This window comes from Camellia sinensis, chromosome 2 (genome assembly GCF_055761805.1).
Source record: "Camellia sinensis isolate YWXY chromosome 2, ASM5576180v1, whole genome shotgun sequence".
Taxonomy (NCBI): domain Eukaryota; kingdom Viridiplantae; phylum Streptophyta; class Magnoliopsida; order Ericales; family Theaceae; genus Camellia; species Camellia sinensis.
In genome coordinates, this window is record NC_138962.1 from 23,111,232 (window position 1) to 23,127,823 (window position 16,592).

General features: G+C 37.1%; 1 protein-coding gene across 1 annotated transcript; it reads left to right on the forward strand.

The window, feature by feature from the left end:
• The first annotated feature begins 1,800 nt into the window (after nucleotides 1-1,800).
• On the forward strand, nucleotides 1,801-15,607 carry LOC114268789 (V-type proton ATPase subunit a3). The gene is made up of 18 exons (XM_028210016.2): nucleotides 1,801-2,108; nucleotides 2,993-3,037; nucleotides 4,854-4,976; nucleotides 5,056-5,163; nucleotides 5,695-5,805; nucleotides 5,902-6,075; nucleotides 7,427-7,564; nucleotides 8,840-8,947; nucleotides 9,121-9,228; nucleotides 9,343-9,491; nucleotides 10,771-10,924; nucleotides 12,783-12,943; nucleotides 13,024-13,230; nucleotides 13,438-13,621; nucleotides 13,752-13,835; nucleotides 13,915-14,111; nucleotides 14,709-14,768; nucleotides 15,014-15,607. The coding sequence occupies exons 1-18, from the start codon at nucleotides 1,956-1,958 to the stop codon at nucleotides 15,216-15,218; spliced, it is 2,469 nt and encodes an 822-aa protein (XP_028065817.2). The 5' UTR covers nucleotides 1,801-1,955; the 3' UTR covers nucleotides 15,219-15,607.
• Nucleotides 15,608-16,592: the final 985 nt, after the last annotated feature.

Sequence of the window (16,592 nt, forward strand, 5' to 3'; positions counted from 1 at the left end):
GGCCTAGGCCCTAGCCTTGGCACAAAGGTATTCAGGCTTTGGGTGCCCCGGTGGGTCGAGCCAAGGGGCTTGGGCCTAGACTTGGGCTTGGGTCAGGCTTAGGTGAGTCTCGCCATTTTTTTTAAATTCTTTTTAATTTTTACCCCCAAAATTTTATTATTTTTCACAAAAAAGACACTGGGCCTCTGGCGGGGCGGGCCTCGGGCTGAGTTTTAAATGGGCCTTATGCGGGCCGAGCTTCAAAGTGATAGCCCAGGTCCTAGCCCAAGTTCTCGGGCTGGGCTTGGGCCCGGGCCCAAACGAGCTTGCCCCGGGCCGCGGGAGGGCTTCGGGTGGCCCACGGGCTGCGGGCTAATTTTACACTCCTATTAATGTGAATATTAACATGTCAATGTGAATATTCACATTGTCAACAGGTCGAACCCGCTCCGGACCGCGGGCTAATTTTACACTCCTATCAATGTTAATGTTAACATGTCAATGTGAATATTCACATTGTAAATGGCCGGGTCGGGCCGGGCCTGCGGGCGGGTTTCGGGTCGCTTACGGGCCGCTGGTCAATTTTACACTCCTATCAACGTGAATGTTAATATGTTAATGTGAATATTCACATTGTCAATGGGCCAGGCCGAGCCGGCCCGCCCCGGGTAGCCCACGGGCTGCGGGCGGATTTCAAGCCGCCCACAGGGCTGCAGGCCAATTTTACACTTCTATCAATGTGAATGTTAACATGTCAATGTGAATATTCACATTGTCAACGGACTGGGCTCGCCCCGGCCCAGGGGAGAGCTTCGGACCGCCCACGGGCCATGGGCCAATTTTACATTTTTACTAATGTGAATGTTAAAATATGAATATTTACAGCCCGCCTCGCCCCGGGCAAAGGGCGGGCTTCGGGCCGCTTACGGGCCACGGGCCAATTTTACACTGCTATCAATGTGAATGTTAACATGTCAATATGAATATTCACATTCTAAACGGGCCGGGTCGGGCCCGCGGACGGGTTTCCGACTGCCCACGGGCTGCGGGCCAATTTTACACTCCTATAAATATGAATGTTAACATGTCAATGTAAATATTCACATTGTAAACGGGCCGGGCCGGGCAGGGCTCGCAGGCGGGTTTCGGGCCGCCTACGGGCCGCGGGTCAATTTTACACTACTATCAACGTGAATGCTAATATGTTAATGTGAATATTCATATTGTCAACGGGCCGGGCCGGACCGGGCTTGGCCTGGCCTGCCTTAGGCAGCCCACAGGCCGCGGGCGAGTTTCGGGCCGCCCACGGGCCGCGGGCCAATTTTACACTTCTATCAATATGAATGTTAACATGTCAATGTGAATATTCACATTATCAAAGGACCGGGTCTGCCCCGATTTGGGGGCGATCTTCGGACCGCCCACGGGCCACGGGTCAATTTTACATTCTTACCAATGTGAATGTTAAAATATGAATATTTATATCATAAAATAGCTAACCGTTCAAAAAAAATTTGTAAGGATATCAAAATTAAATATAAGGGTATAAGAGTCTAAAAAAAAGAATGTAAATCAAGAAAAATAACTTTATGGAATAAAACTATACATATATGGAACTAAATGGGTTAATAAATTTCTTCATAGACTTTTTAAGTTAAAATACTTCTAAATTGAATTTATCAATAAAAATCCCTAAAAATAAACTCATCAATATATATATTTTCTATACAAATATTTTTGTATTTAAATAAAGAATAAAAAATAAAATTTAAACCGTCAGTCAATGTAATGACAAGGCTCTCTTTTTTTATTTTTATTTTTATTTTTCGATGGTAATATATATATAGAAAAGATTGATAGGTGTATTATTGTAGAGGGAGGTAAAGAGGTAAATCCTAGTAATCAGACAGTGATCCATAACACATCACGGCAACACACAGGAGGAGAGAGAGAGAGAGAAGGGTTAGGAAGAGAAGATGGCAGAGCGGGGTGGCGGAGGAGGGTGTTGCCCGCCGATGGATCTGTTACGGGCAGAGCCGATGCAACTGGTTCAACTCATCATCCCCATCGAGTCGGCTCACCAGACCGTCGCTTATCTCGGTGACCTCGGCCTCATCCAGTTCAAAGATGTCTCTCTCTCTCTCTCTCTCTCTCTCTTCATATATGTCAATTCTTCGTTTTGATAGTTCGCTTGAGTTAGGTGTCTTGGATTTGACACAGTGAAACCCTAGGTTACGAATTATTTGATAGAAATCGCATGTTTTCGTTATGTATTGCAATTAGGTTTTTTTTTTGCGAAATTTATTTGTATATGAATTGTACTTTGCGCGATCGATTGTCAGTCGATCAGTGGTAGAAGAAGCTAATTCCAATTTATTTGGACTTCAATTGTGAGAGGCATATTGAAATAGTAGTTCATATTGGTTATTAAACTTTTTAATTTATATGTTTTTAGTTTTTGCGGAGTTCCAGGTTATGTAATTGTAAATCTAAACTGAATTTCTAGCAACTGACTGAAATAGATTTGGATTTATATTGGCTTTCATTGATTAGAAGAAGTGAATGAGATGTAAGATAATTTGGTTCTACAAGATTCATAGGGACAATTGTCAACACTAGATGACCAAATTGAATCACGTGTCCGAATCAAATAGGGTATTCTATATGAACCCTTTTTGTTATTATGTGCTGTTAAGGGCGCTACATGCTACATTAAATTAAACAAATTCATTTATTGTTTTTACTATGACATCCAATGTTAGTTTAGGCCCTCTCGTCTCTTTAACATCTTTATTTAGAGTGATCATATTCTCTTTATTACAGTTGAATTTATTGGTATTTCTTGTACATAACCAAACCAATTTAGTTTGTTGTCTCTCAATTTATTTTTAATTCGTGCTACTCTTATCATTTCACAAATATATTTATTTCTGCTCTATTAACAATGTGCTCTTTTCCTGGAACTTTTTTAACATATAGTATATATAATCTTTTTATCTTATGTTTGTTTCAGCTGAATGCAGAAAAGAGTCCTTTCCAGAGAACTTATGCCACTCAGGTTCATTTTTGTTTCTCCTTTTTAACTAGCAAGCCCAACTTTTGTTTACTTTACATCATCATGGCTTTGTGTCAAGTACCTTTGCTTTCTGCATGTAAAAATCAATCAGCGTTTTAACATCTGAATAAGAATTAAGTTCTTTTGACGCCTCTTGCTGCCAGTACTTTTGAGAAACTTTATATATATGTGCACAAAACTTTGATAATAAGAGCATTAAGTTAAGTTTTTTCATCGAGTGTATAAACTTTTCCATTCCTTGGTCTTCTCTGGTGATCTGGTGGATAATTGAGATGCCTGGTGAAACATTTTGGGCTAATCTGATGATTAAACGGGCCCTGTTTAGAATCTGGATTTTGGTTGTTAATATGCATTGATACGTTGTAATCTCCAAATGTTATCTATTTTTTCCCGAGAGATTGTTAGTGCAGGTTTAACTAGCTTTTTATTTTCACAAATCAAGTATAATTGGTCTTTAAAGATTAGGACTTGTGTTAACTTCACTGCAAACAGTAATTGCTTCTACTTTATTGGTGGTAGAGTGTGGACCATCTTGCCAACCCTTGCACTTTTATACTTGTGTAAATTTTTCTATTCTGTTTCTGATCAGAAAGGCTTTTAACATGCCAGCATTTAGTGGAATATGGTTTTGCTGACATTTAAGAAGGTTCTGGTGAAGAAAATAATTAATCATTGATTGGTTTAGATTCATATAGAATAAACATAAATTCTGTTATGGTTGTTGCCAACATTGTTGTGACCAACAGTGTTTAAACTGCTTTTATGTTTTATTTTATTATTTTGATACCTCTGAATTTTTTGTTGACATACATCATCAATGGTGATGCCACCCGTATATTAAAAGAAATGAATAGAAAGCAAGAAACTATACAACTCCTTGTGAATAAAACAACTCTATAAAATTCAAGAAGTGGTCAAGAGTGGGTTTAACGACTCTCGACTCTTGACTATACAAAATGCTTATAAATTTATTCTTTGGCCTATGCAAAGGTACTTCTATACCATTAAAAGATCTACAATTTAGCTCACTCTAGATCATCCACACTAAGCATAAGGGAATCAAATGCAGCATTTTCATCACTCTTGCCCTTCTCCAACTATGAAGAAGCTCAATAACTTTAGGAGGCAATGCTCACTCCAGTCATAGAGGTTATGAGTTTGACTGCCCCTCCCACTCTGATTTACCCCCCAAAAATGACAGCCTTAGAGAAAGTAGTTTTTTTAATTTTATTTTTATTATTTTTTTTACTTTTAGTTTTCCTATGTTTTTTGTGTTATAAATTTGGACTGAGATTGGGGCTACATATTTTTGCAATGTGGGGATGATCAAGAGAGACTGATTCCACTGCATTTTCTTTTGGTTTAATCTTTAAAAAAAAAAAAAAAAAAAAAAACTGGACTAGGAAGAACCACTGTAAAAGTCTGCTTTTATTTATTTATAATTTTTTTAGCCTATGAAGTTACTGGATTGTCGTTGGTTGCAAAATGCACAAAAACTTTTCTTGAGTTCCATGTGTGTGCACGCGCTCGCGTGTGTGCGGCTGTGTTTTAAAGATGTGATGAAAAAAGTGCCCTGGTTGAATTGTTTTAGACCTAATATTAATTTGGGACAATCTGGTTGGGACAATGCTAACTTCAAAGGTTCACCCCGTAGGCAAGGGATTTATCATTCATCTCTTGATTATACTGAAACCATCAATATGATACATAGCCATGCAATATCCATCATACAACAACACTGTTGTATTTCTTTTCTTGATATCTCCATCCTGACGTGAAGTTTATTTTCTCTTTAAAGATTAAAAGATGCGCTGAGATGGCGCGGAAGTTGCGATATTTCAGGGAAGAGATGTCGAGGGCAGGTTGGTCACCTGCAACAAAGCCTGTGGGACGAGCTGATATTGATATGGATGACTTGGAGGTAAATGGAAATGTTTATTACTGCTAGTGATTTTCATTTGTTATCTTATGTATAGACTAGTCTTATGTGCATATATTAGGTAAAACTTGGAGTACTTGAAGCTGAGCTAATTGAAATGAATGCAAACGGAGACAAGTTGCAGCGTTCCTACAGTGAACTTTTAGAATATAAGATTGTTCTGCAGAAGGTATGGCTTCTCATGATGATGTGACTTACAGTTCATTAGAGCAGTACCATTGCAACATGTTAGATATGTGTGAAAAAATTAATATTCTATGATGTGAATCAATAATAACAAAACTGCTAGTAAGCTTTTGGGGTCTGATTTATTGAGTGACTGATAAGTTGTCAAGTTCTTGTTGTAGTCATATAGGGGTCTATTTAGGCACTAAAGACTTATGATACTTGTCCTTTGGTGGCGGTACACCATCATCTGATTTTCCTGCTTGTGACATTGACAGTGCAAGCATTAACGAAGCCATTTTTTGGCTTACTAATGCAGCAATAAGTTCTTGGGAATTAAGGAACCAAGCGCATCCCTTGTGATGTGTTTTGACGGATTTTAAAGATCTTAACGTTGTGGTAGTTTCGATTGTTGATTTTGTCCATGTTCACTCTGTTGCCACATTTATTGATACTGATTCTATGCATGCTTTGGTTGTGGAATATCCTTTTGATTGTCCCTACATATAAAATGAGATTCTATTGTTTTCTTCAGGCTGGTGAATTTTTCTACTCAGCCCAAAATAGTGCTACGGCTCGGCAGAGAGAATTCGGATCACAGCAGATTGGTGAAGAGTCCTTAGACACTCCTCTGCTATTGGAGCAAGTAAACTTGAGCTGATATTTTTTTGTTTTTAGTATTGAGTGAAAAATTTGTTTTCCTTAGAGAAAATATGTCTTCATGGTGTGTTATTTGGTGTAGGAAATGACAGCTGATTCATCCAAGCAAGTTAAGTTGGGTTTTCTCACTGGCCTTGTTCCTAGGGAAAAATCAATGGCATTTGAACGGATTATATTTCGTGCTACCAGGGGTAATGTGTTCACGAAGCAAATTGTCCTTGAGGACTCTGTTATTGATCCTGTGACTGGGGAAAAGGTTAATACTTAATACCAACATTTTGTAGTTTTATTGTTTAATTCTTGAGAAGATGTTGGGGCAAGTGCCTCATACATTATTGTTTTCATTTTACATAAGGATGTTGATTGAGTTGTCACAGTTGAAATGTATGCAAATCACCTTCTCATATTCTGTTCTTAGTTTCTTTGTTGTATTATCTGGTTTCTAGCCGTGTCTTTGCATTATGGGTATTGAAGAGTCAACTAAATAATAGTGGCTTGCTTATTGGTGGAATATGTGACGGCTAATACCATTGGCACCTACAATTAATTAATAATGGAGTTTGTTTCTCTTCCATAATTTATGCATTAGTGATGCAATTTTCTTTTTCGGTTGGCATAATCTCCTCATTTTATGTGGGTTCCATTTGTTACAAACTTGATTGTGTTTTTTGAATGATATCTATGTGGGTTGGCATATACATTCACAAGGCACTTATTTGACATGGTCTTTGAGTTGTGTTTTGCACGGTTCTTTCAAATTGCAAAGTCATGGAGATAGGCCTCTATCATGCTACGCTCATTGCCAAGGCTGTAAGAAAACCAGGTGGTACTCCTGGATTTGTGTACACTCCCATGGGTTTGAAGCATGGGCTCTTATTTGTACACTATAAGTTGTGTAAAATTTTACAAGAAAGTGGTTTGATGTCTACCCTCATTAGATGATAAACTAAAGCCCCATCTCATGCCACATTAAATGTGCATGTTGTCTGTTTGAAGGCCTTTATCTGTATCTCAAAAAGCCAAATACAAATTAAGATGCTCAACAATTCATATATATATATATATATTTTTTTTTCCCGTCTGTTTTCTAGTTCATTACAAGCACAAGGACTATCCTTTTTAATTTAGCAACACTAAGGGTATGTTTGGTTTGCATTTGGGAGATGAGTTTTAGAAAAAAATTTCTAAAAAATTGTTTGGTTTGAGTTTTTCTCAAAAAATTTCTAAAATCACTTTCTCTCTCTTACACATCAATCAATCACTTTTTCTCTCTCCTCTCTCCTTCTCAATCACTTTTTTTCTCACATACATCTACTCAAATTCTCCCAAAACATCAAATCATCCCAAACTCCAAAAAAAACAACTCTCCCAAAATATATAACCAAACAAACCAAAAAAAATTCTAAACTCTCTCCCCAAAATTTTTTTCAAAAACAACTCTCCCAAAAACAAACCAACAAGCCCTAACAGTTTCCCAGATAAGTTGGGTTATACTTGTTATTCATAAGCATAAGCTTCTATTTGAATAAGTCAATTTGTGTTTGTGTGTGTGTGTGCGTGTGTTTGGACTGGTGTTTTGGATCTGATTTGTGATTATCAACATGCAGGTTGATAAAAATGTATTCATGGCATTCTATTCTGGCGAGAGAGCAAAGAACAAAGTTACTAAAATATGTGAAACTTTTGGTGCAAATCGCTACCCTTTTCCTGAGGACTTGGGGAAACAAAATCAGATGCTCACTGAGGTACACATTGTGTTTTCCTTTGATTTTTTGTTGTCACAACTACGAGAAGATCACTGTCCTTTAAAATCTCTCTTTTTCCTCCCTTGGTCCATGCTGCAGTTTTATTCTTTCTGTTCTTTCTGTTGTCATGGTTTTGTTGAGTCTTGTCACTTTTGCCGTTGTATGAAGGCCACATATGGTATTCTGGAATTAAACAAATTGGAATGGAATGCATATTGGATGGGAATGGAACATAGAATACAATGGAATCCTCATCCCCATCCTTAGTTTTGGTTGCCAACATGGAATTATGGGGGAATATAATGGTAATTCCCATTCTGATGTTGATTTAGCCTACTCAAAACTGCTAGAATATAATGTAATATGACTAGTGGTTGGTTGTGGGAGGGTGGAGGTTGTGGTGGTTGGTGATGGTGCATGTGGCGGTCAGCAATTGGTATGTGTAGTGATCAACAGTGAGGTGAGGTAATCTGCCTTGGGTGTGGTAAGTGGTGAGTGGCAATGGTTCCAATTGGTAGAGGAGAGGAGAGGTGGAGAAGAAGATAACTGGAGATGGATAGAGAGATAGAGATGTTTCAAATTTTATGATTCAATGATGTAACAGAATGATCATTCATCTCCTCATGACGAGGAATGCCCCGTTCCCAACTTTCTTTTGGCCTACCAAACATGAGAATGGAAATGGAAGCTAGAATGGCCATTCTATTACAACCCTTTCCCATGTGCCGACTTTTTTTTTTTTTGATAAATAAATAATCAAACTTTATTAAGAGAGCATCAAGATCCTGCAAAGAATACAAAAACCCCCAATTGGGAAAATTACCAACTCCTAACCAATAACATCATCCAAAAAATTTAAAAAAGCAAACATATCCGGATCAAACTTCCTCTCTAACCAACCATGTGCAAGCATAACCTATTTAAGTGTGTCTGGCCATTTTAATTGTGATATATTAGATAGTTTTTCTATTTCTGTTTGTGTATTATTAGCTAGTTCTGGTCTGGGGGATGCAATTTCATTTTTTACTGATGCCTCTTCCTATCAAAGAGTTGGATAAAGTACCCAGCGTTCTTGATGCTCAAATTATTTGATTTTTTTCTTTAATTGTCTTGGCAATTGTCTTTATTCTTATTGGTCATGGACATTTTTTTATCCATTTTGCTTTTCAATTTGTGGAGAAAATTGGGTTGCACTTGTGCCTGGGCTGAACACTAGCATTTACATTTATGTGCTTGCTCATTTAATCTGATATCTATAGCTCCAATAACTTTCAGGTCTCGGGAAGGCTGTCAGAGCTAAAGACTACAATAGATGCTGGACTAATGCACCACAGCAATTTGTTGAAAACAATTGGTGAACAATATGAGCAGTGGGCGCTTTTGGTCTGTCGAAATCTTATTGTTTCAAGTTCCATTTGCATTGCTGATCTAATGTGGACATAGAATTTAATTATTTGTATATGATGCTTATTCATAAAATTAATTCATTGTTGCTTGCTATGTCAAAAATTTTTTGTTCAGCCATTAAATTATCTGTTTATTTTTTTCTCATAAAGGTGATGAGGGAGAAATCCATTTACCATACTCTAAATATGCTTAGTATTGATGTGACAAAGAAGTGTCTCGTGGGAGAAGGTTGGAGTCCTGCTTTTGCAGCAAAGCAGGTGTGTTTAATTGTACTGAATTCAGGATGCATCGGATTGCTCACTTTGAATTGCCTATAATGTTTGACTGTGGATTGGACAGTTACTGAACACAGTTGGATTTAATTTGTGCAGATTCAGGATGCACTGCAGAGGGCATCATATGATGCCAACTCTCAAGTTGGTGCCATTTTCCAGATTTTGCATACAAAAGAGTCACCTCCTACTTATTTTCAGACAAACAAATTCACTTCTGCTTTTCAGGAGATTGTTGATGCATACGGGTGAGTTTTACTGGGAGGTTTTGTATATTTTTAGTACATGGTAATTATAATCATCAGGAAGGTAATATGTAAAGCCAATGCTGTTTTCTTACAAAACACAGGCACGACTAATGGAGTTGTAATGTTCAGTAAGTTTTTGGTATATTATTTGGTAGTGGTTTGATTTTACCAGGTTGTGAGAGCTTCATTTTATACACCCACCCAAAACAAATTGTATGCTAAATAGGAAGTTAGTTTTCTCTCGTGCACATTTACATGAAGAGAAACTATCCTTTCTCCGTTGATCTCTTTATTCAGCATAATTTGATATTGGATAACAACAAACAGACGGTCAATGTTCATTTCTTTAATTTTTGTTTTTCTGTTCAGTTCTTTTCTTTACTTTGTCCTCACAATTTTTTTTTCCCTTTGGGTTGTCCTTTGGTATATATATATATATATTCATATTTACCTCTTTCAATAGAAATGAGAGACCAGATGCAGAATGAGAATGAGGATATCCAGAATGCAAACTAGATTTTTAAGATGGTGGATTAAAGCATTATGGTCCTCCTCTGTATTATTGCTATCAAACTAGTGTCTCTGCCCACTGTGGCTAACATCTTCCAGAATGGGATGGTAATGGACCCAACATGATTTGGACTGCATGTGTCTTTAATTGCTTAGGACATTAGGTAAAATGTACATTGTGTAGCTGAGTAATTCTACAGTAGGGACCAGATTAAAAAAAGGAAAAAAAGTATAGAAATTGTAGAGTGGGATGTTTGTTTATAGAAACTAATTTTAAAAGGTTAGGCAAGCCAAATGGTTTATAAGTAGCAGTAGTAGCACCAGGAAAGGGTGTGTTTATGTTCATTTTCTCATGGTGGTCGGATAAGGCAGGGGCAGAAGGGTTGTGATGGTGTTACTGAGTGACTTCAAAATTTCTGACAAAAAGACCTAGGAAAAGGAAAAAGAGAAGCAAAAAGGAATGTAGCGAAGATTTCCTTTAACCAAGTTGTCTTTCTGCTTTATTAGTAAGTTCGAAAAAAAAAGAAGATGATGATTTCCGTCAGGCTCCAAGACCTACATTTGGTCATTCAAGTCCTCTCAACTGAAATATTTACCTAATATTATGGTACACTGTAAAGGGCATAATCTGTGTTATGTTGCCTGAAATCCTGTGTCCTTTGGATGTACATATGCTACTTTTTTACTTGCCCATTATTCATTTGCCAAATTTAATTATATATTACAGCGATATTCACCCGATGTTGATGCTATGTTCATCTAACTGCAGGGTGGCAAAATATCAAGAAGCAAATCCTGGTGTATTCACTGTTGTCACGTTCCCCTTTCTTTTCGCTGTCATGTTTGGTGATTGGGGGCATGGTATATGTTTGTTACTTGGGACATTATATTTCATAATCAGGGAAAAGAAACTCTCTGGTCAGGTAATTTCCACTTTATTTCTTTGGAACTGGCTATAAGACTTCTATCTTTGTGCACAGCGTCAACCCATGCTCATATGGTCAACTCATTTATCTGCCGAGTTTATTACATTGCTGTGTACATTTTCTATCAGAAATTAGGTGCTTTTTTCTTGCATTGTGATTAAGTAATGTGTTTTATGTTATATGATTATGTGCCAAGACCTACCTTATAGTTTGTATCCATTTATTGGCTTGCCATGGCTTATTATCTTGCTATCTTTAGAATGTACTTGTGGGAGATCCAGTTGGTGACATGACCCGGTACTTTGATGAAATCTAGACCTCCACTTGCCACTTTTCCAGGATGTAACATATCCGGTCCCTTAAAGATGGTAAACCATACATGCCTTGGCTTTGGACCTAGGTGTTTGGAGATTCTTGAGGGACTTCATCACCTCGTGCCAAGCTTCCTCTGGTCAGATGCACCCAGGCCTATTGATACTTACCTGGTGGGAACTGGGCTCAATTACGATGCAACTCAATTATGATGTGACCTTAGGCTTGTGTCATAATCTTGGTAACCACAGTGATGCGGTCTATGGATTGCTATATAATTTATGAAATTTCATGCTTTCGCGGCTAAGGATTGCAGGTCGGCTGAGGTGTGGTGCCATCCACATGACCTCCGCTGCAGGTAGCATCTTTGCAGTCAGTCAGTTATCCTTTGAGAGACATGACGTGCTTTGGCTGGTATCTGAGAGAGAGTTCTGTGGGACTTGTTCACTATCCTTTGAGAGACATCATGTGCTTTGCCTGGTATCTACCCTGTGAAAGTGTTCTTTTGTGTCATCACGTCTAATCCCTTGTTAATCATTCATGCATGGGCTTCTATAAACTTGTTCGCTATCCTTTGAGAGACTTGACCTGCTTTGCCTGGTATCTATCCTGTTAAAGTGTTCTTTTGTGTCATAATGTCCAATCCCTTGTTAATCGTTCAGGCATGGGCTTTTATAAACATAGGCCCGTGTGCCTCTTTGCTAGGTCAATCTGCACTATTTGCACTTCACTGTGATCTACTCTCTCTCCCGCTTTCTCTCCGAATATTGTCCCATCTCTCATCCCAGTTTGATCTCTTTGGACCCCATAAGGTCCTACGTTTATGGATTCCTCTGCCAAAGCATGGCACTTTACCTATTGAGTTCAATGCAGCTGACCTTCTGTATGTAAAGGAAGGCGATTTGTTTAAGTTTTTTCTAATGCCATGTTGGCCAAACATGTTATATTCAGATACCATTTTGAAATTTTAATAATCAGAACACGCAGAGATGTGTTTTATACTAACTGATTCAAGTAACGCTACATGAATAAACTCATTGTGTTCAATTATCGTTATTTATTTGACCTGAATAGTTGTTGTTGACCAAATTTTCAATTTCACCTGATATATGTGTGATATTATTTATTTATTAATTCATTTTTAAACTTGTGAATGCCTTTTTTTTCGTAGTTGGAAATATGGCATTTGTGCTGCCGTTCAATAATTTATTTTTGAAATGTTACTGGTAGAAAAGCAATTCCCGGGATTCATATGAAGTGATCCTTCCATATCAGTGTATATTTAGATCTGTCCTCTAGTGTACATGAATACTACCATATTTGCATGCTTTATATTACACAATCATGCCTTTACTGGGGATGAATTTCTCATTATTGACTGTTTACTTTCTGCTATCCAATAATAGGAATCTGCAAGTCCTCCCCTTCCAAGCAGAGTCCTGAGTTTTAAATAGTCATATCAAATCATTATTTTCTTCTAGTTGTCATCTGAATCTTCTATTTTGATCCAATACTGATTAGATTTTTACTGTGCAAAATACAGAAGCTTGGAGACATCACAGAAATGACCTTTGGTGGTCGCTATGTGATTTTGATGATGGCACTCTTTTCAATCTACACAGGCTTGATCTATAATGAGTTCTTCTCTGTCCCGTTTGAACTATTTGCTCGTTCAGCCTATGCTTGCCGTGATCTTTCTTGCAGGTCTAATGCGAAAACCTTAGATGACATGTTTTATGTTTTTATCTGTTATGCTCTTTACATACTCAACGGCATTGTTTCAGGGATGCTACTACTGCAGGCTTGATTAAGGTGGGTGACACATATCCATTTGGTGTGGACCCTGTCTGGCATGGTTCCCGCAGTGAGTTGCCATTCCTCAATTCGTTAAAGATGAAAATGTCAATACTTCTCGGGGTAGCCCAGATGAACCTTGGAATCTTTTTGAGCTATTTCAATGCCAAGTTCTTCCGCAATAGCCTGAATATCTGGTGAGTGTCATCTGCTAATATCAATCTTTTGAGGAATGGGTACTGTGATATTTTGGGCATTTGTTAAGTTCTTTTCAAAACCTTCATAGCAACATATACGCATCTGTAGAGTAATAGATGTGTATAAATCCACATGTTTTTGGACATTCTTCACTTGCAGTACCCAATTGCTTGTTCTGATAACTACTAACCACTTTGTTTTTTTAGGTTCCAATTTGTTCCCCAGCTGATATTTTTAAATAGCCTGTTCGGTTACCTTTCCCTCCTCATCATTGTAAAATGGTGCACTGGTTCAAAAGCTGATTTATATCACGTAATGATATATATGTTCCTCAGTCCCACTGACGAACTTGGGGAAAACGAGCTTTTTGCTGGCCAGAGAACAGTTCAGGTTGACACTTGCTTCTAGCCACAGTTATATTTTTTTAATGATTTGTTTCTGTTTTTGAACCAAATAAACTCTTCGCATGGGAGCTAAGATGTGTAAATTAATCTCAATTCATCTATTGTTTCGTCATCAGCTTGTACTGCTGCTGCTGGCCCTCGTTGCTGTTCCGTGGATGCTGCTCCCAAAGCCTCTTCTTTTGAAGAAACAGCATGAAGATGTACGCTTCTTTTTTTTCCTAAATAATTTGTGATAATCATAGTTTTTTGTTTCTCACTCTAAATGTTGTGCTTCTTTAGAGACACCGCGGTCAGTCCTACGTGCCACTTCAAGGCACAGAAGATTCATTACAATTGGAGGCAAGTCATGATTCCCATTCTCATGGGGAGGAATTTGAGTTTAGTGAAATTTTCGTCCATCAACTTATACATACGATAGAGTTTGTACTTGGAGCAGTCTCAAATACAGCTTCATACCTTCGTTTGTGGGCCCTCAGGTATGCTTCTACAAACTTAAATTACATCAAAGCAATCCAAAATTTCAATGGTATTTTGAAACTTTACATTGAGAAATCTGTTGAAACCCGAAAGAGTCAGTAAATTCAATGGATCATGGACATAGAGTAGTATAATTCTTTCCTTCCTGCAGAATGTGACCCTGCCTTACATTTTTTTATCTGCCTTGCTATGTGATTTCCTTGGTATTCATTCAATTCCAGAGATGTGTTTGATTATGCCTTTACTAGTAAAACATCAGCAAGAGAGCTCCCTGCCCGTGGGAGTGTGTTTGGTTCAATAATTCTGTAGGGAAAAGAAATGGGAAAGGAAAAATGAACAAAACCCTTCACAAATCACCCCTCAAATCCTTAATCCAAACACTGCTTAACCATTTTCTATTTGCCCGGCTAAGATGTGTACATTTTCATACAGCCGTGAGTTGTACACTGCTACATATATGCTACGAAAGTGCTTCCTGACAAATCCTTATACCATCATCACCATCTTTTATACCTTCTTGTTTTCATTTATATGCTAGTCTTATTTTATTAGCAGAGCCTAATCATGCAAATGATCTTTCTTTTGACTTCGTTTAGCCTTGCCCACTCGGAGTTGTCCACCGTATTCTATGAGAAGGTTCTTCTTCTTTCTTGGGGGTGAGTATCCATTTAATTCTGCTGATTGGTTTTGCTTTAGTCCATTGTTAAGGTTTATTTATAGCAGGCCGTTGTGTTCACATATTCTATCAATTAACCCATGGGATGTAGGAAACAGAGCAGTTGGCACGGAAAATAAAATAAAAAAAATATATCTCCTTTAGCAGATGGGAAGACTGCTTATCTGATAAGAAAGAACTTTTTACTCTGACTAATTATTAACATTTAACTTTGTATGACAACAGGTACAACAATATAATCATCTTTATTGTGGGCATCATTATTTTCATTAGTGCAACTGTTGGTGTGTTGTTGGTGATGGAAACTCTCAGTGCGTTCCTACATGCGTTACGTCTTCATTGGGTGGAGTTCCAAAATAAGTTTTATGAGGGAGATGGTTACAAGTTCCTTCCCTTCTCTTTTGCGTTACTTAGTACTGAGGAGGAATAGGATTATGAAACCTGACAATGCTGTTGGAAAGTCGGGTTCATAGTGTGCATAAGTACGGGCTTCTATTGATTCTTTCATTTGGAGAAATATGTATTGGGAAGCAAAATGCCAAGTATTAACTTAAAAGTCATGCAGGCAAGGCAGATGGAACCTTTGCAAGAGCCCCTTCCCAACCCTAGCATTTGTTGCTCTTATTTATTTAGCCCCCCAATAAGCAAGTCTCATAGCGAGGCTTGCAGCTATTTATGGTGACTATACAATGTATTGTGATTTAGTTGTTTTCTTTCTTTCTTTCTATTTTCGCACTTTTTTGTTTTTTATTTCGGTTGGTTGGTTGAGATTGTGTGATGAGCTTTCAATGTGATCATATATTTATTTCCATGGAAAAAGTCCTTAACTATTGATTGGTTTATGGAGAATTGCCTTTCCTCCAGTCCAATGTATTAAAAATCGGACCGGTGAGTGAATCGAAAAAATGATCGGGTGGACGGGTTACCGGTTCAACCGTCGGGTTGAACCGAAATTGAATCGTGATGTCATAAACATATTAAAATTATATTTAAATAAAAATATAAGTAATAAAATTATAAATTAAAATTTTTAATAATCTTAAATATTTCTCTTAATACTTTTTTTATTAAAAAATATAAAAATATATTTAAAAATATTATTAATTTTAATTTTGGCGGAAGAAATCAAATATTCAATATTCTTTTCATATGATTTTAATTTAAATAATTTGATTGAAAGAAAAGAGAATTTTGGAGGGATATCAAAATTTTAAGTTTTCTTCCAATAAATTTGATTGAATCTCATATAGATTTTTTAAGTTTTTTTGGAAGAATTTTTTTTTTATAAATAGATAGGGACTTTCATAATAATTTCAAGCTCTCAATACGATTCCTCACGAGGAGATCTTTAAAAGAGAGTTTTCAATTAAATTTTTATTATATATAATATAATATATATATATATATATATATATATATATAAAATAAGAAAGAAAGAAAAGAAAGAAAGAATAAATAACAAAGAAAAAAATATAAAAAATTTGTTTTATCAACTTGGTGAACTGGAATCGGGTCGATCGGTTCGACCTTTGGTTTTTTCGGTTCTCTCAAAATAGGTCGGTTTTTTACTATGACTGGTTTAGTGGGTGTACTCGAATTGAAATCTCGATCGGTCTGCAGTTCAACCGGTTGAATTGGCCGATCCGGTCCGATTTTTAAAACCATGCTCCAGTCTTTCAAAAAGGACAGCTTGCTCATGGGGGTCCTCCGAGGCCATATTTAGATGATTAGTTTCTAAACCAAAAAAAAATTATGAGTTCTTGTGTATGCTATTTATACAAAATTAGATTTGATTTAATAATTA